Source organism: Erythranthe guttata, chromosome 5 (assembly GCF_056151865.1).
Source record: "Erythranthe guttata isolate IM_541 chromosome 5, IM_541, whole genome shotgun sequence".
Classification (NCBI taxonomy): Eukaryota; Viridiplantae; Streptophyta; class Magnoliopsida; order Lamiales; family Phrymaceae; genus Erythranthe; species Erythranthe guttata.
This window is the reverse complement of record NC_142537.1, coordinates 1,505,570-1,530,159: the sequence shown is the minus strand read 5'-3', so window position 1 is coordinate 1,530,159 and position 24,590 is coordinate 1,505,570. Positions and strand designations below refer to the sequence as shown.

At 35.4% G+C, this 24,590-nt stretch overlaps 5 protein-coding genes across 5 annotated transcripts; 2 read left to right on the top strand and 3 right to left on the bottom strand.

Moving 5' to 3' along the window:
• The first annotated feature begins 1,552 nt into the window (after nucleotides 1-1,552).
• LOC105974617 (uncharacterized) lies at nucleotides 1,553-2,339 on the top strand. The gene has a single exon (XM_012999730.2). It carries the CDS (start codon nucleotides 1,749-1,751, stop codon nucleotides 2,220-2,222), a length of 474 nt encoding a protein of 157 aa, XP_012855184.1. The 5' UTR covers nucleotides 1,553-1,748; the 3' UTR covers nucleotides 2,223-2,339.
• A 639-nt stretch (nucleotides 2,340-2,978) lies between these two features.
• On the top strand, nucleotides 2,979-5,321 carry LOC105974804 (P-loop containing nucleoside triphosphate hydrolases superfamily protein). Its single transcript, XM_012999963.2, has 7 exons — nucleotides 2,979-3,360; nucleotides 3,480-3,623; nucleotides 3,737-3,811; nucleotides 3,906-4,102; nucleotides 4,201-4,372; nucleotides 4,485-4,898; nucleotides 5,016-5,321. Exons 1-7 carry the CDS (start codon nucleotides 3,103-3,105, stop codon nucleotides 5,145-5,147), a joined length of 1,392 nt encoding a protein of 463 aa, XP_012855417.2. The 5' UTR covers nucleotides 2,979-3,102; the 3' UTR covers nucleotides 5,148-5,321.
• A 399-nt stretch (nucleotides 5,322-5,720) lies between these two features.
• On the bottom strand, nucleotides 5,721-9,268 carry LOC105974762 (SLH domain protein). Its single transcript, XM_012999910.2, has 11 exons — nucleotides 8,672-9,268; nucleotides 8,476-8,562; nucleotides 8,158-8,331; nucleotides 7,870-7,976; nucleotides 7,416-7,504; nucleotides 7,199-7,302; nucleotides 7,037-7,118; nucleotides 6,870-6,945; nucleotides 6,668-6,782; nucleotides 6,061-6,592; nucleotides 5,721-5,973 (listed from the first exon to the last, which is right to left on the bottom strand). Exons 1-11 carry the CDS (start codon nucleotides 8,931-8,933, stop codon nucleotides 5,886-5,888), a joined length of 1,716 nt encoding a protein of 571 aa, XP_012855364.2. The 5' UTR covers nucleotides 8,934-9,268; the 3' UTR covers nucleotides 5,721-5,885.
• A 1,222-nt stretch (nucleotides 9,269-10,490) lies between these two features.
• Nucleotides 10,491-15,583, bottom strand: DCP5 (decapping 5). Its single transcript, XM_012999844.2, has 8 exons — nucleotides 15,127-15,583; nucleotides 14,258-14,358; nucleotides 13,862-13,948; nucleotides 12,848-13,771; nucleotides 11,796-11,858; nucleotides 11,346-11,528; nucleotides 11,132-11,242; nucleotides 10,491-11,037 (listed from the first exon to the last, which is right to left on the bottom strand). Exons 1-8 carry the CDS (start codon nucleotides 15,296-15,298, stop codon nucleotides 10,849-10,851), a joined length of 1,830 nt encoding a protein of 609 aa, XP_012855298.1. The 5' UTR covers nucleotides 15,299-15,583; the 3' UTR covers nucleotides 10,491-10,848.
• A 5,334-nt stretch (nucleotides 15,584-20,917) lies between these two features.
• On the bottom strand, nucleotides 20,918-22,130 carry LOC105974635 (MIZU-KUSSEI-like protein (Protein of unknown function, DUF617)). The gene has a single exon (XM_012999749.2). It carries the CDS (start codon nucleotides 21,895-21,897, stop codon nucleotides 21,025-21,027), a length of 873 nt encoding a protein of 290 aa, XP_012855203.2. The 5' UTR covers nucleotides 21,898-22,130; the 3' UTR covers nucleotides 20,918-21,024.
• Between the last annotated feature and the right edge of the window lie 2,460 nt (nucleotides 22,131-24,590).

The window sequence follows — 24,590 nt, the reverse complement described above, 5'->3', positions numbered from 1 at the left end:
ATAAATCAACTATCGACCGGGATCAGACACATGAACTCCACGACCGCAGACAGTTATTTCAATTACTACGTAAACCAACTACGATGTTCATATTAAATAACTCTGGTCCAATCTGCGTGAACAATCCTTATCTAACTCTGTCAATCCTCTTCCAAACAAACATCATCCGCCAAAATTAACGATGTATATATGACGGAATAATTTTGTTAAAAAACGTTCTACATAATATAATCAAGTATCAACACAACTCTTAAAATTTCTAACCACCGTATTGACAATCCTAGACATTGAGCGAAAAATAAAAACGAATAACGCATTCATACCCGGTTAACAACGTCCAACAACGAACGCTCAAATTCGATCCTATTTCAACGACGGTGCAGAAATCTTCAAAGACGATAAAAAACCGCTGGAGCGCTGAAGAGAACCTTCGAAAAATATTGTACACGATTTGATATAACGGCCAATGATCTCACGTAATTTTATTCCGTGATTTTAGGCAACGTATCAGCAAATCTCAAATCACGTAGTAAAGGAAATAAATGCCTTTTAAAAATAAAATAGGGGTATTAAAAGAAAATTATATAATATATTTTGCCAAGTTGGCAAAATTGGGTCTATCTCAAAAAGGGGAAAAAAAATTGGATCTACCTCATTAGAAAATATGAACAAAGGGGTTATCCCTAATAAACCCATATATATATATATATATATATAATTTAATTTCGTGGTTTAATTTACTTTTTTCTGATTGGTCAGTAAAGTCTTGATTCAAAGGCAATGGAAGATACAATTTCTTGATTAATTTCTCAGATCTATTTGTTTTCTTGCTATTCAATGGTCGATTGGTGGAGCTTGTCACACATGGTTAGCGTAATATAACTTACGTCTCTCGTATGGTTTGCAAGCTATTACACGAGAGTGTAGATTTGACCAGTGCAGTTTTTTCATTACCAAAAAAAAAAGTATATACAGCCAAATAATAGCTAACATATATAGGTTTACCCATTGCACCGGTAACGCGCTATTATAACCTATATTTTACTTAAAAATTGAACATGTCTATTTTGAAGAAATGTACAAATTAATTACAACAAACCAATTTGCAAAGTCTAACAAAACTCCACAGAAACTGAAGTGAGAGTTTGACTTTCACAAAAAAAACAAGAAGTCATATGTATCTCATTCTTGATTGGCTAGACTTGGTCTTCAACCCTTCATGGCATGCTCTTGCCGTTGACTCAACTACCTCAGATGGAGTCTATAGTTGACTTTTTGGTTACTAGTAGCAATTGTCCCTTCTTCTTTTTTCTCTATAGTTTCTCAATTTATTCAATAATTACTTTCTGAAATATTTGACTTCCTCATTCATAGTATGCACTAAAATTATCTTGTTCAATATATAATTCAGTACTAATTTGAATAGTAGCATTTAATTGCCAACCTAAATTAATTTAAATATTAACATTCGAACATCTTACTAACTTTTACTATTTAGTCAGCAATCGAACAAACGAGGTGTAACTATATCTTAAACCAATATCATCATCATCATTTATTATTGAACCCTACTGCGTAACAGAAGTTGAAGTAGTCTCCCCCCATCTTCCAACTGCTACCCAAATTTCAGAAGAAATTAAATAATTCTCCACGTATAAAAACACAATATTTTCTTCAATTTTAGGATCAAATTCAAAAACCTTTCTTTTTCTTGAAAAGATCTAAACCATAAAAAAAATTAAAAAAAAATGGTTCGGCCAATAGTAAACCATGCAGGTGCAGAGAGTAAATATTTCTCACACATCGCCCCTCTTGCAATAGGCCTGTTTGTTTCAGTATCATTACTCGTAGCTCTGTGCGCAAAACATGCAAGAAAATATACCTCCAAAACAACCGAAGCAAACACGCCTTATTACAAGAAGTCGCCATTACCGTCGCCAAAGCAGCTTATCTCGGCTCTTCTCATTCATCACCATGCCAAGAAATTACCGGAGAAGCAGCAACCGGATACCGGAACGAAAGGTCAATTAGAAGAAAGTACGGCTGCTGGGCTGTGGCAGAAGGCAATTCTGATGGGGGATAAATGCCGGCCGCCCGACTTTTCCGGCGTCATATATTACGATTATGCCGGTAATAGGGTTTCGGAGATGCCTATGTCACCCAGAGTGGGCCCCATGAGCCCTTTGAGAAATTTTAATTTTCCTACTGATGTGAAATTTTGAAAGTATAGAGTTTGGTGTCAAGTTTCAATTTGCATTTATGTTCTTATTTAATCTTTTTTTTTTTATTTAATGTTAACCAAATAGAGGATATGACGATATTACGTTGGGAGGTGATAACCGTCGTTTCAATTTTTTACATTTATCGTTTCGACTTCAAACATATTTTGACCATTTTTCAATCTAAACTCAAAATAAGGGATCTATAGTCTTTTGAGTTAACTTTTCAATCCAACTTGAATCAGAAACTTCGAACGTTGTGAGAGAAAGATATGCATTAACGAATGAACACCCTATATTATTTTTTTATGTTTCGAGTTATCTAAATTCAAAATGTAACTCGTTCGTGCATAACTTTGTCACACGACATCCAACTACCTGAATGAAGTTGGATTAGAAAACAAACTCAAAGGATTACAAGTTCTATCTTTCAAATTTTACCAAAATCAGACTCCAAAATGATCAAAATCACGTTTAAAGTCGAAACTGTATTATTAATAAAACTGAAACGATATTTAGCATTTTTTTAAGAAGAGATATTCAGCATTTTCAATATTAAGTTCTATTGATTTGGTTTATATTATAAAACAGATCATTTGATTATACTGTTCTCTAGAATACTATCAAATAAAATGTTTACTTTGACTAATAATACAATATATGAGGAGCCATTTGATAGAAAATACAGAAATGAGGGACGAAATTGAAAATAATCGTTCCCTTTCCCAAAAAGGTGGGGGGTGCGAAAAGCATTTACCTAACAATACCTAATTTGCAAATCACACCCTCCGTCTTCTCCCCCCACTCCTCAACCCCCCATCTACATTCCTAATTACATACAGCAGGTAAAACTCTACTCTCAATTTCTCCACTCGGTTCAACAATGGCGTCGTGCGCTTTCCCCCTTCTCGCGCAATCTATTTTTCCTCCTTCCGATTTCACATATTTTCACTGTGTTTCTCCACTGAAAACGGTGCACAGAAGTAGAAGAAAATCAAGGAGAAATGGGGCTATAATTTTGACAATGGCCGCCGCCAATGCCGCATCAAACGACGCCGGAGGTGTTAATCCGACAAAGCTCGTTACTTTCTTAGGTAAAGGCGGCTCCGGCAAAACAACCGCCTCCATTTTTGCAGCTCAGGTATATATATACACACACATACAAAACACACACACACACACACACGTTAATTTGATTAGGTTAATTTCCTGTGCCCTAGAAAGATAATTGATTATGTTAATTGTTGTATCTGCATCAAGCATTATGCTATGTTGGGGCTCAAAACATGTCTGGTGATACATTCACAAGATCCCACAGCTGAATATCTTCTCAATTGTAAGATTGGATCATCTCCTACCAAATGCAATGACAATTTGTCAGCTGTTAGACTTGAAACCACAAAGGCACGTTTTTTTTTTTTTTTTTTGAATTTTTAAATGGTCTGGTTAATCTGGTATCTGTTTGATTTTTTTTATTTTTTTTTATTTTTAGTGAAAAAAGTGTTTATTAAGTGCAGATGATTCTTGAACCACTTAAACGGCTCAAGCAGGCCGATGCACGTGTGAATATGACACAAGGTGTTCTTGAAGGGGTAGGTATGTAATAACCTTTAAGTCTTGGTTTGCATGTTGCCAGGTAGCATATATATGTTTTCGTATAGATCACTTCTTCGTAAATTTGTATAGGTGGTGGGTGAAGAGCTTGGTGTACTCCCTGGCATGGACTCTATATTCTCTGTTTTGGAAATCGAAAATCTTGTAGGATTCATCCGTAATAATGTCTCTCAAAAAAACAACGAAAAACCCAAATTCGACATAGTTGTTTATGACGGTATAAGCACAGAAGAAACCATACGCATGATTGGCGCAACCAGTAAATCGAGGTTTCTGAACAAATACCCTCTTCTTTTTTTTTTTTTTTTGCCTCCCTTGTTTTTCATTTATATGCTAATATTGTTTTTTTCGATTGTTATTTGAAAAGATTGTACTTGAAATATATGAGGAATCTAGCTGAAAAAACCGATCTAGGGAGGGTGGCCAGCCCGTCTATATTGAGACTTGTGGATGATGCGTTGAGTCTAAGTGGCAGGGGTAACAATCTAAATGGGAAAACGAGTTCGGAAATATGGGATTATCTTGAAACAACGTTGACGGTAATTTATTAAGGTTTTCTTGCTATAATTTGTTTATTTTTATTTTTATTTTTATTTTTGGGGAATCGGAATAATTTGCTGATGCTAGTTTCCGAATATCTTTGTTCTACAGAAATTATCTTCTGTATTCGCAGAACCAGAGAAATTTGGGTGCTATCTGATGATGGATCCGAATAATCCTATGTCGGTTAATTCAGCATTGAGGTATTGGGGTTGTGCAATTCAAGCTGGAGCTCAAGTATCTGGTGCATTTGGGATAACTGCACCAGATTCTCTTATTGCATTAGGTGAAACTGTGGAGAATAACTTTTCGCCATTGCCGTGTGCTTTTGTTCCATATCTCAAATTAAATAATCATTTAAATTGGAACGAGATTATGGTGGGGAATCAGAGCGAAGGAGCGCGAAATACACTCTCGGAAACTAACAACAAGAGTCTCCTAAATTCGGTTAAATTTAATCCATCCGATAAGTCTGTGAAGCTGTTTATGCCTGGTTTTGACAAGTCCGAAATCAAGCTGTACCAAGTATGCTCCTCAACTTCTCTTTTTTTTTTTTTAAATAAAAATAATAATTTTTATTTGTAATCGGAAAATGAAAAACGAGACTTTTGCGATAACTTAATTATGAAAAAAAAAATGCAGTTTAGAGGTGGATTGGAGTTGCTAGTGGAAGCAGGGGATCAAAGGCGTGTGATTCGACTTCCTTCAGAAATTCAGGGCAAAGTAGGAGGTGCCAAATTTGTTGATAGAAGTCTTGTCATCACAATGCGATAGTGCTGATTATTGCTTATATATACAGAAGTCTTATATATATATATATCAAGAGTTGTATTTTTTACAGTATAGAAAGTGGTTGAAGTCATTAATTTGTAGTCGGACTATCGCATTTCTTCGCGAGAAGAATTACTTGGAGTTACGAAGCATAATAATGCCCAATTTCGTGTTTAATTATGCGTGTATTTTTTCTTTTCCCTAGAGTGAAATGTTTGATCCTACAACCTCCATCATACATATTGTTTCCGACTCTGCTTTCAGACAATAATGATCCGTACTAGGGTAGAAATCAAAGTGATCAGATCGAATCGGAATTAGTACTTTTGGTAAATTTCCAACTTTTTTCGGAAGTGGAAAATCAATTCTAATTATGTTCCAAAAAAAATTGGAACCGCAATTTCAAAAACCGTAAAGAAAAAACTTGTTCCAACATCGGAATTTTTTTTATCATAATCGGCGGAACTCGGCATTTTTGTTCCAATTTCCATCCCTAACTCATAAAAGCGGGACGTCAATTATTATTATAAAGGAAACTGACAAAGACTATATTCCGTGCTCCCACAAAACACGAACTGGAAAAAACGAAAGGAACAACACATTATAGTAGAGCATGGTCTTGTTCATTAACTCCAAGAAAATTACAACATCCTCCTCAAAGATCCTAATATCCTAGGAATAAAATATAAATATACCTCTTTGGCAGTTACGCTATGCCGCCGGTATTTTTAACATCACAATTTAACTCTCCCATTTCCACCTTCGCCCTGCTTCTAGAAGGACCTTCGCACGAGCTTGGCTTTTTCTTGCCTCGTCTTCAATCCAAGATCTTAACCAACAATCGCCTTCCACAGTCAATTTTTTTATTTTAAAAAAAAAAAAAAAAAAAATTATAATAGCACATAGTAATAATTACCTCAATATACGTAGCGCTTCGACTTCAGCTTCAAGTATCGATTTCGCATCGACCAATCCTTCAAGATTCGCCTCTAAATCACGTTTAATATCCTTCATCCCACATTGCTCATCAATATATTTATTCCTCTCAATACAAATTCTCTCACTCAAATTCGCAACGTCTGCTTTTAAACTCGAGAGCAACTGCTCCTGACAATCCAATGCGGCTTTTTGCTTCACAAATTCAGCCAAGGCATTTTCTTGAAAATTCTTCTCTTGTTCTAATGCAGTAATGGCGGTATGGTAATTTTCTTCAACTTCCAATCCACGGTTTCTTTCTTCTTCAATCTTCGTCTCCCAAAACTGCTTTATCTCGCCACTTTCTAGAAGCTCAGACACAACTTCTCTAAATTCAATTTGCCTTAAAACGTTTTCAGCTTCGATTCTCGATAATTCATCCTTGATGAATTCTGTCGCTCTTCCACTTGTCAGTGCAACTGCGGCCTGACCCTTTGTGCATGGTTTACTAGGTTGTAATCGTTTGCTCTGTCCTGTGAAGAAAATGTCGTTTAGTTGTACATAAATAAACTGGAAGAAATAGACGAAAGGAGAGTAGAGAATATAACCGAAAACTCCTGTGATTATGCTTTTTTCGTCGGCACGAATGTCCACAAAAAGATCCACTAATACGTTTGAAGAAATCTCCTTCACATCCAAGAAACCAATGTTCTTTCTTGATATCTGAACTGCAAGAAAAATCAGGCTTTTAGAGAGAGAAAACAAAAAACTATTAATTTGTATATTTTTAGAGCTAAAAAATATTCCTACCTCTTCATTGATTCCTGGTACGACTTCATACTCGAGTTTTGCTTTCCAATTAACTAGATCCTGGCGACATATAAACCTATTACATAAAAGATTACTATTTTCGGTCAAGATATGAAATTTGGAGAACAATTGGTAAGAATAAAAAAAATTGGAGAATTTTAAGATACCTCTCAGGAAAAAACTCGACAGCTTCGTTCGAATTTGACCCATCGGATAGTTTGCTTCTAACAATACCAGCCTCGGCTAGAGCTAAATTCAGATGCAACACAAAGTTCAAATTATTTAGCCTCGCCAGAAAACAGTCACAATCGAATCTAACAAAACCTTACATTGGATATATTCGAAATCGGGGTCTTCGACTCCCACATCATTAAAAGCAGTAATTCTCGATCCAGAAAGTGCAGCAGAGGTATTTACACGGTGATTTCTTCTCCTAGAAACCAAATAAAGCACTCGGAATCAGGATTGTATAATAGCAATCAAATTGACCTTATTTTAATAAATTAAACGAAAAAAAAAGGGTATGCCGTATGAGTCTACAAATACCTCTCCAGTAGTAAATTTGACAGCACTAACCACCGTGCATACTCCCGCCTTGTACATAGTTCATCTCCTTTAACATCACCTTCAATTATCTGTAAATTATCCAAGCGAAAATCACAACATCTAAGACATAATTCTCGAAAAAATACCCAACTCCAATGAAACCTAATCTTGAATTTATGAATAAAAATAAATAAATCAACGGCGGAACTAAATCATGCGGTAAACATTTTTTTTCAAGCTGCAAAGATTTCCGAGACTCATTTCTTTTTAGAAGAGACAGTGTTTACGTGTAATTTATCAATTTAAGCGGGTAGCAGACTGACAATCATTTTTCAAGAATTATAATTAATCGTAAACGAAACAATCTTCACTGCCCTATAGTCAATTAACAGCTATTGCCAAATTTGTAGAACATAAAGCAATGTCATGTGACAGACATCCACCGACAACATACCTCGAGAGTCTTTAGTGCCAAGAGAGCTTTTCTTTGAGCAGAATCCACAGCGAATGGGATTATAATACGCTCGAGATTTTCTTCTTTCGTGTTATTAAAGCTCGTCTCTTAAAACAGTGAAGAACAAATTAGTAAGAACTACTAGATGTGGAAAGGAACAAAGATGCATTTTAGAAATTAAACGTAATTCTGTCAAACTGCCAAACTTACTCGACACAGCTCAAGACCAATTCAAAATAAAGCAATACGAAAAAAAAATCGATTTCAACATAGTCATATGAAATTCACCTGTTGAAACAAATGCATCTGATACGTCATCCAAAGTTTCATCAGCCATGTGAACGTCTTCTGTTACCTCATCATCACTAACTTCATTGTTTTTAACGTCACTCGTAATAGTCGATTGTGGCACTGACGATCCACGTATAGCATCAAACGGACTTCCGAGCCGAAAACCAAAACCTGATGAAGCATAATAGAACAAAAATTTATCAAACTAGCAATTCGAACCAGATAACTTAAAACTGGATCGCGAATTGGATCTCGGTTACACACTCATCTGCTAAGTTAACTCTAATAATTGAATCCAAGACTTAATAAAACAACCTTTGCTGGAGAGTGAAAAATAGGCAACTAAACCAAGAACAGCAGCAACTGAAGCTCCAATGCCGATTACAGAAAATATGTAGGTACCTACAAAAAAACCCACATAATATATAATCCCACATTTGCAAATACTTGTAAAATAAAATAAGAAATATAAAAGCAAGGCTCATAAAATGCACGAAGATCAAACACTTACCTTTCTTTTGAACTGGTTCAGGGGCAGATTCGACAATGTCCCAACCATTGTATTCATCGTCCGAAGCTTTGTCCGAAGAAACCCACGAAAATTCAAGACCCGAATTCTTCTCGGCGATTGAAGCTGATATGGGGAAGTGGCTAGGGTTTCTGGGCCTGATGTGTAATGGGTTGCCTGAAAAACTGAAATTGAAACGGCGGCGTAACAAAGTATGGGTCTTTGACGGAAAGAAGAGAGAGAAGGATGAGATTGAAGAGCACATCTTCTAGGGTTTTTTTCTGAATTCGAATTCGGGAATCGGAGTTGGTTTTAGGGTTAGACCACCTTCATATCACACAGAAACAAACCAACCAACCAAACAGCCATTAACGAGGATATGAATGTGTACTGCAACTCTGCAATAAAATTTCTATTTGCTCCCTCTCACCATCTCCCACTCTTTCTATTTTCCCTTTTTTTCTGATTTGCGTCTATTTTAATAATTTTGATAAATTAGAACCCTTCCGAGCAAATATTTAACAATTGTTTTATCTATTTACGGAATTGGCATTTTGCACCCTACAAATAGGCATATTTGACACTTCACACCATCGGACTATATAAATGACAGATTACACCCTTTAATTTAACCTTCCTTGCTGTTAGCCCTTTAGTCGGTGACATCGGCTATGACTCGAGTGTGGCCGAGTCATAGCCGAGGAAGAGTGCCAAGCAAGGGTTGGCACAAGACAGTCACATAATCGGCCAATGAGTGGTCGAGTGTTGGGTAAGCATTTTGGGTGTTTGTCCGAGAAAACAAGGAACTGCTTGATTCAAGTAGGAACGTTGATCGAAAGTAATTACAGCTGGCACGGGCGTTGCTCGGCAGGGAATGCGGACAAGCGTGGGCAGTAATCGGCATGTGGCCGGGAACTTGGGCAAACGAGCGTTCGAAGGAAATCGACTACGACTTGACAAGTGTGGGCAAGTTGGCACGATCGATTGACAAGTTAAGGAAAACAGCCTGATGTGCAGGTGTGTCAATGACCGTGTGGACAAAGAACTAGCAAGTCATTGGCAGGGCAAGCAAAATGTGCGGAAAAGGCAAGACAGATGGGTTGCCTAGCAATTGGCCGGGCTGTTTTGGGTCGTTTGGCGCGCACGCGCGCGCGCCCGATCAAGATGGGCCTCGAAAACCAGCCATGTGGGCGGTTTTGAGGGAAGTTGTGGAGCGGTTGAGGCCTGGAAAGCATGAAAAACTGTCCCTTATTACTTGTAATAGTTAGCCAAGTGTCAAGTATATATGCTGCCAAGTGTCCTTAGGTAGTTTTATGTGAAAACTACATTTTTCCTTGTATTTATATGTATTTATATGGCTATGAGTGCACAAATCCGAGCCATCTAGCATTAGAGAGTTCAGATTGCAATTGTGGGCATTTTGAGTGAGGATTTTGTGTGTGCACCTTAGTCTCCTTTGTATTCTTTGTAAGAAATAAATATAAAGGTTGGGCATTGCCCGTAAACGTGCTTGTGTGTTGTTTTCCGCTGCATATGCTTGTGTTCGTTTATGTTGGCTTAAAAGACTTATGTTTGTGCGTTTTGTTCGAAGAGAATCAAGAAGAAGGTTGATCAGGCCGCACGGACAAAAAAAAATTTGGTAGGCAAATCAAGCCGTACGGGCAAAAATTTCTTGAGTAAAGAAACCCCTGTGACGCTTGCCATAATGCACCCCATGAAGCATGAGCTAAAACTTGCATCGGACAAAGTGATATTGCAGGGGTAAAATTGTCAACAAATAGTAATTATCAAACGCATAAATGTCAATAACAACATCCACAAGAAGATTAAAAGCTCTAGCATTAGTTTTCGATTATCAAGAAGTCTCAATAAAAGTACAAAAAAAAAAAAAAAAAACAATAGCTACAATCATTTAGGTGCAACTGAATTAGGGAATTTTTACAACTAGTAGTAAATTGAAGCGGACAACAAACAACCTGCGAGAAAATCGAAAGATCCTAAATCCGATGTGTCCTCATTCTTATTAGTTAAACAACCAACACAAAATGCACAGACATTACAAACAACCGGTACCGAACCAATACCTCTGTCCAAGGGAGGACAGGATTGCCATAGTTTCTTCTTTTCCATACTTCAAAAAAAAAAAGTCTTAAATTGAACGACACATGCTCGAGATTTTTCTACGGTGCACGATTCTGATTCTGCCCAACTCGACCACGCCCCCTGCCCCCATAGCCGTATCCACCCCCATATCCACCACCACCGCCATAACCCCCTCTTCCATGGTAAGAGCCATGAAAACGCGGCCCACCACGCCCGGGGCCACGGCCCCCTCGACCCCCTCTATACCTCGAAAAATCTCCAAATGTCTGCACACGACAATAAATACTATATTTTAGCAACTCCTTAAATGTAAAAATTACATATATCACAACAAAACGGGGTTTGTATGAATGTATATACCTCTGTATCTAACTTCATTTGTTCGGAATACCTAGTCCTTCCGTGATTCGGGTCATTGTCCAGTGCATGTGAGGAAAGGGAATCGAAAAAGTCATCCTTGTTGTAAACCGGCTGCAAAAAAACAAACATATAACCCAACATGAAAAATAAGTTCATCAATAAATCAAAAAATTAATCTTAGTAGACAGTATAAGAAAGTCGGTTTGAACTCGACCTTTTGCAAGTCAGCTTCATCTTCGTCCTGATAATCATCTTCATCACTGCCACTAGCGTTTCCTTCTTTTGATTGAGATTTGTTACTTTTTCCCAGATGACCCCATACTTCGTCTTTCTTGAATTTCTCATTCATTGCCGTAAAATCGAAATCTTCGGTGAATTTTGTCATGGGGCGTGACATCTGCAAGGCAAAAGATCTTAGTTTATTTTACGTTGTATGGCTTAAAAGGAAAGAATTAGGCTCCATGAGAAAAAATCATAAATGCACCAGAAAATGGAATGTGTCAGTGTTACCATTGTGAGAAGCAATTATAAATTAACTACAAAATCAGATAGGGAATGCCATATGGAAGTATATATGAAATAGTTTGAAACGAATGAATCTTGTTAAAGAATAATAGATATTAATCTCAGGAAAATCACGAAGAAATCACAAGCAAGTTCTTACCCCAGGCCCTCTTCCACCACGCCCTCTGTAATTGTTGCGCATGTGGTACGCACTTCCATTTGGCTGAAATAAAAACGAAAAAACCATAAAACCAGGGAAATAATGACAATTAGTTATATTAGACATGATCGCTGTATCCTTTAACAAATACGAAAAATGCAGGACAATGAACTTCGCACATGATAAAGATTAGACGAAAAGTAAAGTTACTACTATGTTGCAGCTCACAAAGAAAATTGCAAATGCCACTCCAACCCTATCCGTACCCCTATGTTTAATTTATGGAATTACATAATTACATCAAGTAGCTTTCTTAGACACCAAAAGGCCAGGTTGTGCTAGGCTCCGTTTCCTAATTCTTGCTACTCGTGCCCCAAAATAAAATTATATTTGTTAAACTTTTCAAATTGGACTTACAAAACTTTTGGGAAAAACTGATCTCTTCTTTAAACATAATTTGACTAGCACATTAACAAATGTCTTCTCTAAAATACAAACAAATATCACGTTATCTTTCAAATTCTTCTTCTAACATGCTTCACCAAATCCTTCAAATATGCAGCCACTGTAAATTGTCTCTTCTCGAAATACAAACAAACATTACTTTATTTCTCAAATTCTTCTACCAAAAAATCTTTCCCCGGAATCAAATGGAACTATACCCCTAAAAGGTGCCAAACAAAGGCTAACCAATTAAAAAAATCATTCACCAGAGTCACTCAACTTATCTATTACGTTTAGACACAACCACCAATAAACAAAAGTCTTTGTTGACCGGGTTTACTCTCCATATGTGCAATATAGTGCTTCACCTTTTCACTGTATTCATGTTAATCGTTATATCATTATTTAGTTCAATCATGTTATGCCATCAATCTTTACAGCCTTTTGACTCGAGAAATCCATAAAACAAATCACTTGTACGAACTAGCATAAACTGAAATAAATAATGATTTTCTCATGGCACTAAATCAGAAAGACCAACTTTTAGTCTCACAAAAAGTAACGGATCAAATGCGAAATTTGAGTGCATAGAAGGAAACAAAGCAAACCTTTTGAGCTCGAGTGTTGGTTGGCAAAGGTAATATTGGTGGTTGAGCTTCTGTTACTACAGGGACAGAATGTTCCGATGAGGGTTTTGATGAAACTTGTACTACTTCAACATCCTTCTGCATTGTTTGCGAAGCTTGGGGTGTAGTAACAGGAGCTGGTCCAGACTGCAGAAACTGACCTGGAGTTATAAGCGAAGGTGTAAGCGTCTCTGAAACTGAACTTGATACCACAGAAGCAGATGCTCCAGGGTGGGTCATGGTCTGCTGGGGCAAGGCTGCTAGACCAGGCACTGTACTAGGTTTGCTAACAACTGAATTTACGGCTGCATTATCAGGCATAGACGGCAAGGCAGAGCTTCGAGCCGACATGGGCATAGCGGAAATAGGAGCTTTATTCGGCTGTTGATTGATCATTGGTTCAGAAACTAGTGACAAGGGCTGCATAGGAGGCATGTTCAAAGAGAAAGTCGAAGCGGTTAAAGGGGTAGGGTTTAAGCTAGCAGAACTTGTGCTGTTAGGAACCAAGGAAGAATGGTAATCTGGCAAACTAGACGTGGGTAAGGCAGATGTTGCTGTTGGCAAAGATGTAGTGAAGCCAGAGAATTGCATCTGTTGCAATGAAGGAGGAATTGACAAGCCAGTAGGTGGTCGAAGCATGGGTTGCTGAGGCAATTGAGACATCCCGTTGGGTGTATTGTAGAAACCCGGCCAATACATTGGCATGGGTAGGCCACTGCCATTTGCATTTTGTGGAGAAGGGCCCCATGAATTTAAGTTTCCTCCAGGTTGATATAAATGCAAGTTACTTTGGAAAGGTGAACCAGGGAGGCCCATTTGTGCAGAATGTGAACCATGGTCTGGTAAAGACCCGCTAGGAGCTGTAGGCAAGCTTGTCGATGTGTTTGTCGGGCGAGGGTAATGAGACTGCATAAAAACTTTGATGGTTAGCTAAATAGCAACTTAGCGTCAAGTTTCTCCTACATCACTTACTAATATAGTTGCCCCACTACTCACCTGAATAATTGCAGGGTCACTGTTAATGGGTGGTGGCGGTGGTGGTGGAGTGGTTTGCACTGGTGGGGAGGCTTTGACCTGTAAATCCTGAGGAAAAAAGAAACTATGGTTTGAGATATAAGCTAACAGCAAAACGAAGAAAAAATGCTAGTTACAGATGAGAGGAGGAGAAAATTTTGGAGGGGAAAATGGTACAAAAAAAAGCTCATGTATATATACCAACTGAACACTACTCGAGCATAATTAATACATAGTTTCTGTTTTCCTCTGTGATGTATAATAACAGTTTCAAATACCATGTATTGGTTGTAAACAGAATCAGGAGATCTCCTAACAGATGAACATTGAAATAACTGCAAAATTCCCAACAAAAAAAACATGAAATTCAATGTGTACCTTGATGTCACTTCCTCTAAACAATATGTATTCATAAACTTTGTCACTCGGAGGAACTTGTGGACCATCCTTTTTCCGCCCTTCTGTACCGAATGATCTCACTGCCATGTCATATAATGCAGTACGTGATCAGCTCAATACAATGACTCGATCTCAAGCAAAAGATTGAAGGCATGTTAAGTGAAACCCATACAACAATCCATTTTCAATTTAACTGATCTCAATGTCAACGAAATATGCCTACTTCACATGCAGTTAAAGAAACCTAGAAATAACTTTCACCACCATAAAATGAGGCATCCCTAGCTCATGGTAAATATATGATATGTAATGCAGTAAAATAACATATGTATGGAGATAAATTCTGATAAATACATACGGAGCCCAATTATATCCAACACCTCAAGAAGAAGAAGAAGAATAACCCCAAGATAATGCAAAAAGTTATGACAAATATCTTTATCACATAACTGGTAACACTACAAGTCAACATGCTGTAACAGTAAAAAAGGATAAAATCTGATCTTTTACTGCAGACATTCCTAATAAGGAAAACTCAATTGACAAATTCCTAACTATTCAATGAAAATGCCAGGACATATAGCAATCGGAGCCATCTTCCGGTATCACATCAAATTAACTAAGCTGAAGTATAACCCTAACCCGAATTACATATCTGGTACAGAGAATCATTGGAGGAAACCCAATAAAAAAGTAGGTTACAATAATTGCGAGCGATGTAAAATTCAAAAATAGATCAAATAAATCCGAAAGTTTATACATACACAAACTCGAGAAAAATTGATCAAATAAACACCACATAAAAAAATTACCAAAAAAAAATTAAAAAGGAAAGGGAAGAATCTCACCGTTGCGTAAGCCGATGCTAGACTCTTCTGTATTGATGTTGTAGAGTATGCCTTCATACCTGATCTCACTCTTCGAAGTCAAACTAATCAAGCTGCCGATGTAGGAATCCGCCGATGCTCCTCCTCCGCCAGATCTACTGGTCGGAGCCGCCGTTGAACTCTCCGCCGCCATCTAATTGAACCCCTAAACTAAAATATTATCCAGTTGTATTTCGAATTGAAAAGGGGAAGATAAATCATACAATATATACGTATGTGTGTATATGTTGAAAGGGCGAATGGGGCTCAATAATCTAGTGTGTGTGTGTGTGTGTGTGTGTGGGAGAGAGAGAGAGAGAGAGAGATGAACTGTAATTTTGTTCAGATAGAGAGAGAATTTTTTACCCTTCTTTGAAATGAGGACGGTGTGTGTAATGGGCCGAGATTGCAATAGGGTTTTCGGATTCTTTTTTTATTTATTTATTTTTCGGTTTATTTTATTATCAAGCATATTAAATCCCTTAAATTATTAATCATATTAACTCTAGTCTCAATTATTATTATAACAATTATATGAAAAATATTATCAACACAAAAATTGTTTATCATATATTACATTATTATTTCTAAAATACTAATATTCAATTGTGTCAATATTTTCAAAATAGACATTATATTATAAGGGTGAATAGTTATTAATTGCTACTCGCGTTTCAGGTTTACATAACATAAAAATGGGTGCTCATTTCTCTTTGTAAATAAATACTCGTATGGGCACCATAAATAAGACCAGTTGCACATAAGCTTGGACGGTCGAAAAATAGAAGTTCAGCTCTGCTAAATGGGTATATAAAATCCTAACAAGGAGAAGATGTCGCTCGCTCATTACGTCGGACGACGACACGGGGTATAGCCACAAGGTGTTATGTGAGACATCGGGTCGGCATTTTAAGCGAGCTGAAGCTCATTAAACCTAAAAGTTCATTAAATGTGGCAGACCTTAATAAGGAGAAAATTAGGTTAAAAACCTTAATGAAGTTTGTTTTCCAATGCACGTATTATCTATAAATAGAGAGTCCACTCAAACTCTTACTCCGTGATGCTTCTTTACTAAAACGCACAATATATATAAAATCTTTTTTCTAATTTGATCGTCAGAGCTTCTACGACGGAAAAATCCTTCCAGTGCTACAGCAACAACGTCGGACCAAGAACTCACGCAAGAACTACCCAGGTGACCATCACCCCGACGTCATCAAGGCAAAGAAGCACGATCAAATATTATACCATTCTATGAATAATATATTTTGATTTATGATGTTTAAAATAAAAGGTCCCATAATTAGTAATGCCCGAACTCTTTCTTGTGTATAAAAATAAACTAACTTATTTCAATTACAATAAAAACAAACTATTGCATTATCACAAATCGTTAGAAAAAGTGCAACTCCACTTTGTTATAGTAGTAGTAGCCTAGCCCATTTATTCTTAATGGGCCTATTACCTTAATATATATGCCCAAATATGTTAACTGCGTCAAGTCCGTTATCACGGAAGCGTTAACACCCAACAGCCCATCAAATAAATGTGATTTGTTTTCAACATCATAATTCAAAATACTTAATTAAATATAATAGTACAATATTTATTTACCAAAAGAAAAAAAAATGAAAAAGAAAAAAAAAAACCGGCAAACCCTATTTTCACCTAATCCGTTGACAAAATTGAAATCAAGTCCAAGTGGAACAAAATTAAGATAAACTAAATTTCAACCCTAAGATTTGATTTAATTGCAAAATATTATAATATCAACTTTATTAGATTCTATATTTTAATCAGTAGTATGTATTAGCAATCAATTCAGATATCGTTCTATAAAATTAAATAATAGAAGTCAGTAACATATTTATTCGATTGACGAAATTGAAACTAAATTAAATCATTTATTTTAATTACGACCAATTCAATTACCTTACCATATTTTCCCACCAACCTAAATTCCTAAGTCGCCGATTTGAGCCTAACGTACGTTTACTAAAAGTCTTAAAACCATTGGAATGTTGTCGGTCCTTCTTCTGCATTTACCACTTTTTCTTTTGTCCACGTCATTAATTAAATGAATTATATAAGAAAATCTATCATAAAGTCAATATATATTTTTTTTCTAACAGTTGACTTTGAAATTGAATAATATTTTCTTGGATCCAACTGTTATGATTAATTAAATGTAGAATACCTAGTATTGATTTTTTTTTATTAATTGAAATCAAAGTCGTCAAATTGATCTATTTCACACCGAACCAATATACTAAGCAGTGAGCACGCATACGATGTGTGTATTATGTGTAGATCAATCGTGTATATCTAATTTTTATGTAATTTTAATACTTTTTTTATTTCGAGCAAAAAATAAGCAATATTGGTGGCAGGTGCATTAATACATGGACCGTACTTAAGGGAACTCTAGATATTAATTAGGGACAAAGCCATTAAATATTTGAACCTTTGTTTATGAGTAATATACACTATACTTGATTAATATACTCATTAAATACATTATTAAACAGTAAACACATTAACATATTGATCACATATCATAGTAGTATATAATTAAAATCGATGACACATAAATATAACAATAGTCGATTAAAAAAATTATTCTGCAGGCGTACGTCTTAATTAGTTACACTAATTCTTTTATATTAAAATTAAATAATCGGCTATTAAAAAATTTTAATACGGGCTGGCAAAATTTCCTTGCTCACCATGTGACAAGTTTCATGAATTAATAAATAAATATATACAAATTAATTATTAGTAAAAATTTAAATGCAAAAAGAAAATATGTCATGTGAAATATTCTTGGTGCTTACGTACAAGAAATTTCAAAGGAAAACACGAGCCGGCATCCATTACAATATTGCAAAAAAATAAACCGTTGACATTGAATTTTCTAACACCTTATTGCGTGTAAATTACTCGTAACGAAACAACCATAATTTTCTTCAATATTTATATGTATATATATGTATATATATACATATCAAAGAGAGGCACAACCCAAAGACAAATAGAGAAGGATATATCATATATATACATACAATACACACACACATAGAGAAAACAAGAATATTCAATATTCTTTTTGTAATGGCTTCTTCTTCTTCTTGTAATAAATATCAATATTTGTCGTATAAAACCGTAATTAATATAAGTTCCACGTGGCGAATGATTATAGCAATAATCTTTCTTGCTTTTGTTGTAATGGATACGTGTACCGCGATTCGTCCGATGAAGAAGGAAGCTGATGATCGTGTTTCGTCGTCGTCGTCAATGGCGGCTTTCGATTATTTTCAAGGTGATAAATTGTACTTTGCTAAACTTCCTAAAGGAGTCCCTATTCCACCTTCTGCTCCATCCAAGAGGCACAATTCATTACCTGGAAATTAATTAGTTTTTAATTTTATATTTATTATTATTATTTTTTTTAATTATTTTTTATTCAAATTTACGTATACGGGTATAATTTTTAATTTGTATTTAGCGATTTTTTTTCTTTTAAAGCGTTAATTAGCGTATCAACAAATGATGTTGACGCGCAAGAGTGATCGATCGTATGGGTTTCGGATTAATTAGTTTTCTTGTAACAATATTGTACAGATTATATAAATGATATATATACATATACAATCAGGGCCGGTTCTGAGGGGAGGCGAAGTAGGCGGTCGCCTAGGGCCCCCGGTTTTTTTCGAAAATTTGGGGCCCCCAAATTATTTTATATACACTTTATATATTAGTAATTATTTTTAAAAATTTATTATATATAATATTTTGAAACATCGGTTCTAAATTAAATTTAAACTAAATGATCAATAGATATTTTTGAAATTTTCTTAACCTTGGGGCCCCTAAATATTAATTTATAATGTCTCAATTACTTATTTTTATTATAAAATAAGAATCAATATTTATTAGTGTATTCAAGTTTATAAATATTTTTGAAGTCTATTGCTATAAAAACTATACGGGAGGAAGTGAACCAACAAATCATATTGTTAATTTTGAATTTTTGTCCATATTTTTAGTTACTTTATATTCATATATTTCAAAAAATATTTTGGGGGCACTGCCCCCGAACCCCAGAATCGTTATTTTCTTCATTTTTAGAAAAAAATATAAAATATTTTTTTGCTACATTCAATTTCGAACACCCATTAATAAAAAAAATGGTTCATCACATAGGGGCCCCTGTTTTCAGTTGTTCTTTAAACCTCGCCTAGGGCCCCTGAATTCCCAGGAACAGGCCTGTATAGCATAAAATGCATTTCATTTATTTATTTGATTTATTAATTTGTCAACGGATATAGATACAATTTATTTATAATTCATGAATATTAATTAGGTGGTCTTGATACTACTAATTGCTTTGGTTTTTGGTCAAATTAAATTATAGTTTGAATGTGACACACTTAGTGTGTGACTGTGTGATTTGACTTTTGACTTGCGGTGATGCAAAGACCGCTTTGCTAGTTATTTTATTTTTAGTTCATAGTCCACGCGGAAAGACTAATAATAACAGCAAATAATAATAATTATAATAATATTAATAATAATAATAATATTAATAATAATAATATTACCACTTTGTTTTGCTCTTCAAATATCAACATTCAACTCCATTAGTCCAATTTTTTTTATTATGAGAAATTGAATATAAATCTATCATATATATTTTGAAAACTAAGCTCTGCAAATGATATCTATAACTATAATATTCTCCTTATAGCTCGGTTTTTTTTGGTAATGAAAGAACCGCACCCACCATATAGATGCATTGGGTAAATCTACACCTTGTAAAATAGCTTGCAAACCATACGAAAAACGTAAACTGCACTAGGGTAACCATGTGTGACAAGCTCCATCTAACGACCGTAGTCTTATAGCTCGTATGATAGATTTGATTAGGGAAAAATCAAAAGGAGCGAGAGCAGAGAAAACTAATATTAATTACAAAAAGGCCCAAAAGTTATTGGCATTTGTTTCAACGGGCCCTTATCTAGTACTTTCATTGGCCCAAGATCCTTTAATTTTACTTGGCCCAAACAACCTGCTTCCGGTAAATTAGAGGCCCATCTGGTAAAGGTTATTTTCGTCCATTAACCTTTTCCAATTTTCCCCTGCTTTTGATGTGTAAGCAAATCTTTGAAATTAAAAAAGAAGCAAAAAATATTCAGAAATTGGCGCCTCAAAAGAATAAAAGAACCTTTTTGAAAATAAATAATAATAATAATAATAATAATATATACTTTTTTGACCAAAGATTTTGTGACATATTTAATTTGCCATTACAGTAGCCAACAGTTCCTGATACAGTATATCCAGCCTCCTATTTAATTCTTATTTCTTATATTAAATATATATATATATATTTTTCAGTTCTTATTATAAACAGACAAGACATCTTTTTGTATTCTTATTGGCAGATTAATGTTTGTAGTTTCAGTGAGTTGTCAGAGAATGGTGACTATCAATTAACTGCATGCTTTTGTTTTATTTACCTAGTATGATTTTAATTAGTCTCTTTAGAAGCTAATTAATCTTCTCAATATTTGAAATTAATCAAATTATAACTATTAATCCTTTAATTATTTGACAAAATAATCCCCCACTCTATCATACTGCTTCAATCATTATTAATTCATTATAGTAATTAATACATAATGTATTAGGCATTATTCGGTAGGCATAATCACATGTATTATTGGAGTCAAAAATGATTTGCTAGCTAAACTCATGCCTAATCATTGCATAATTTTCTTTCTTATTTTGGGGTTGAAATTATATATATATATAAAATGTGCAGTCAAAACCAATTAAACAGAAAAATAATACATAATAAATAAAAGTAAAATATTAAAATTAAACTCTTAGCAAATAAATACTAAGTTCAGGACAACCGCCGCTGACGTCATCAGGGTTGATCATGTAGAAAGCTTGAGAGTCGTTACATCCGACAACCCTCTCGAACTTAGCCCTCATGTACATAATCTCCCCATCGGAATCCGCCGCCCCCGGCGGCGCCGGCAGCACGCCGGCCCCCATTGTGATGGGGCCCACGGCGTTGAGAACCTTCCACTCGTCGGGCCCACATTCCCTCCTGACGGCGTACCCGCACTTCTTCCCGTTACAGTAAGCACTCCAAAATGGCTCCTCCAATATTTTTACGGCGCGCTTCTTCTTCTTTTTCGTCGCTGTTTTCGTCGTTGTTTTTTTGTCGTCGATTCTTTTGTCGCATTCGAGCGCGATTCTGACCTGGCCGGAGGCCATTTCCTTCACGAGTACGCTCGTCGGAGTTGCTAGCTCCACCAGAAAAGCCGGGTTCGATTTGAAGTCTTCCTGGAACGCGAAGCGGACGTGGCCGCGCCGCTGACCGAATAGGGTTCCGACGACTTTCGTGCCCAGGCGGCGGGACGACGGAAAGTGGGCGGCGGCGGTGGCGGCGCCGCCCTTGACTAGAGATATAGCTGACCGGAGTTTCGAGCTGACCGCCGTGACGGAAATAACCGAAAGCTTCCTTCTTGGTGGTTTAATGGCCGACCCCGTCGACAGAGAATGCCGGAGTGGGAAATTCTTGATCTCGCCGGAGTTTGTGGTCATGATTATTTCCGGCGCCACGTCATCGTCGTCGAGTTCTTCCTCGTCGTACTCTCCGACGGACTTCTTTTTCCAGGTGAAGTATCTTCTCGAGAACGAGAAGGAGTCGTGGGAGTTTCTCGCCGTGATTGGCTTCATTTTTTCCGGCGAAAATTACAGTGAGACAAATTAATCAAAACACACACACACACACAGTGATACAGGTGAAAACCCAGAGAGAGAGAGAGAGATACAGAGGAGATGTATGTATAGTAAGTGGGAATGTGAGGAGGAGACAAAGGATTTATGTTCAATCGTTTTCTGAAAGGTGGGGAACAAAGAAAGACATGAGAGAGAGAGAGAGAGAGAGAGAGAGAGAGAGTTGTGTAGGAAAAAATAGATAGCTGCATTTAAGGATAGCTTATAAAGCCACACCGAATTTTTACCCACCCACTAAAACACTATTACATTTATTGCCCCTCATATTATATATAATTACACCTATGTACCCTCAACTGTGAAATATTATAGAAACCTCTCTTAAGGTTTGATTTATATCGAAAATTCATTGCTAACTCAAGTAAGTGACGTTTCTACCCTTACTTAAATATTTATGCTCAATTGGCAAGCTAAGTTTTTTTTTTAACATAAATATTTCATTACCGGCCAACAAAGTATTACAAATTACATCAAAATCAGGGAGTGATTACATAATGGCAAGCTAAGTTACATCAACCTTCTTCAGATTTCAAATAGTACTGGGACCTCTCTTAAAATTTATAATCCTTCGACATTTCACTAGACTTAATCTAGAGACAAGGCATCGTAATTTACTCAGTTCTTGTATATGGATAACGATATGACCGTATGACTCATTTTTTTGGAGTTTGAGCTTTAATAAAACCGATTTCGCGAGTTAGTACAACATATGAATATTGAGTCCAACCACAACCGATGATGATCGTTATAACACAATTATGTGAAATTTTTACCGAAAAAATGATTTAATTTATAAATCACGAACATAAAATAGTCAAATATTTTGTAAATAAGCCAATTTTTCCAAGACAATGTCTCAATATTTTGTCGATAGTAAAAATTGAATTCCCAAATAAGTAATGGTGAGATAAGGTTAAATATTAACTGGCTTAATTCCACTTTACACCCTTGAAATGCACAATTTTGGCACTTTGCACCCTTGAAAATAATTTATGGCACTTTGCATTCCAAATAAAAAGTCAATGAACAGACAAAAGTACCTCTATTGACAATCAGAACATTAGTCAACGCCGGAAAATATGACCTGGAAATAGAGCGGGGTGCATTTTGAACTATTAAAATGGTGCATTTCGAGGGTGCAAAGAAGAATTAAGTCCTATTAACTAGTTTAGCTTTGAGAGAACTATCTGCAATTTTTTAAAGTATAAGGGGTCTAAGTTTAATTACACCTAACTTTAGGGGAAGAAAGTGTAATTTAAAAAAAAAAAAAAAACTAGTTCACACACCGTATCTACTAGCTATATTTAATGTTATATATACTGAGAAATGAGGTTAAGAATAAAGCTAGCATGATTTTGTCTGAAGCCAATTTCATGTTTGTGGGCTACTAATTCAATACAGTAGGCCCACCGCCTAATTAAAAGCCGTAAATAAAAAATAAATAAATTAGTTTATTTAATTTTAATTTAATTAATTAATTAATGCAAATTTTAGTTTAAGAAAAATGAAAAGGAAATAAAGTGGAAGTAATGATGATAAAATTACATCGAGCCAATAAAACATTAACCGAGCAAAAGAATGTGCCGCGCACAATGATTACTGTGAAATTAAATATTAATAAAACATTTACTATTTGTTAATTTAATATTAATTAAATAATAATAACTCAATTAGTAGATGATTAATTAAATATAAATAAGATTTTGTTCCGATCGCCGGCGCCTCCATATGCAACCACATGTGCACACAGTTGCTAGAGGTCAAAATCATTGAATTTTGGCCTTCAACTCTCGTAATATATAAATGGAAAAACATAATTGAGTTTAATCAATTAGTTAATTAGACAAAAATAATTGAGTTTAATAATTAATTAGATTAAATAATTGAGTTTTATCTTTAAATAATTGGGTTCAGAATTTTATGGATCAACTAATCATGGTTTGCAGCCAACAACCTGAGCTATAAAATGAATAGGTTAACATTTAATTAAGTATATTACTTTTTCAAGAATCCTAAGGATATCATGATTTAGAATCAAGATATAATCCAATTATTTAAAATTCGGTTGTAATTAATTTATATTATGAAATTGTATTTGAAATTAGAATAATTGTATATTGCAAAAGTCATCTTTTTTTTTAGTAGTGTCAAATATATATACAGGTGCACTGGGTAAATATATACTCTCGTATAATAACTTGCAAATTATACGAGAGACGTAAATTATACCAGGTTGACAATGTGTGACAAGTTCGACATAGCTATCGTTTATAAAAAGGATTCAAATCTGTTTTGTCGACACTGACTCACTTGCTCCAACTGCTAGATCGGCTCTTGCAGGAGAGTAGCGTCAAAATCTTTGTTTGTCTTATGTGTTGTATGAAAAAAATGTAAGCATATTTAAATATTTATAATTATAATAGTAGTGGTACATATAGACATATAGTGGATCCTACTTTATAATTGGTGGGAGAAAATAATATGTTAGTCACTAGTGGTCGATATTTTTTAATATTTCATTAACTTTAAAATTCCAATTATTTAAGTTATTTTCTCAATCATTGTAATAAAAAGGGGCCCCCAAATTTATTTAAATTTACAAGTAAACCCCTAAAGAGCAAAGCCCAACATAA

Excerpts from the sequence above, each read along its gene's own strand:
- DCP5 (XM_012999844.2), bottom strand. The coding sequence starts at position 15,298 with ATGGCGGCGGAGAGTTCAACGGCGGCTCCGACCAGTAGATCTGGCGGA. Across the intron at positions 14,359-15,126 it reads TAGCATCGGCTTACGCAACG|TGAGATCATTCGGTACAGAA; the intron begins GTGAGATTCTTC and ends ATGACATGGCAG. Across the intron at positions 11,529-11,795 it reads GTGGTGGAAGAGGGCCTGGG|ATGTCACGCCCCATGACAAA; the intron begins GTAAGAACTTGC and ends TTTGCCTTGCAG.
- LOC105974762 (XM_012999910.2), bottom strand. The coding sequence starts at position 8,933 with ATGTGCTCTTCAATCTCATCCTTCTCTCTCTTCTTTCCGTCAAAGACC. Across the intron at positions 7,505-7,869 it reads TGGCACTAAAGACTCTCGAG|ATAATTGAAGGTGATGTTAA; the intron begins GTATGTTGTCGG and ends GATAATTTACAG. Across the intron at positions 6,593-6,667 it reads CATAATCACAGGAGTTTTCG|GACAGAGCAAACGATTACAA; the intron begins GTTATATTCTCT and ends TTTTCTTCACAG.
- LOC105974635 (XM_012999749.2), bottom strand. The coding sequence starts at position 21,897 with ATGAAGCCAATCACGGCGAGAAACTCCCACGACTCCTTCTCGTTCTCG.
- LOC105974804 (XM_012999963.2), top strand. The coding sequence starts at position 3,103 with ATGGCGTCGTGCGCTTTCCCCCTTCTCGCGCAATCTATTTTTCCTCCT. Across the intron at positions 3,361-3,479 it reads CCTCCATTTTTGCAGCTCAG|CATTATGCTATGTTGGGGCT; the intron begins GTATATATATAC and ends ATCTGCATCAAG. Across the intron at positions 3,812-3,905 it reads CACAAGGTGTTCTTGAAGGG|GTGGTGGGTGAAGAGCTTGG; the intron begins GTAGGTATGTAA and ends AAATTTGTATAG.
- LOC105974617 (XM_012999730.2), top strand. The coding sequence starts at position 1,749 with ATGGTTCGGCCAATAGTAAACCATGCAGGTGCAGAGAGTAAATATTTC.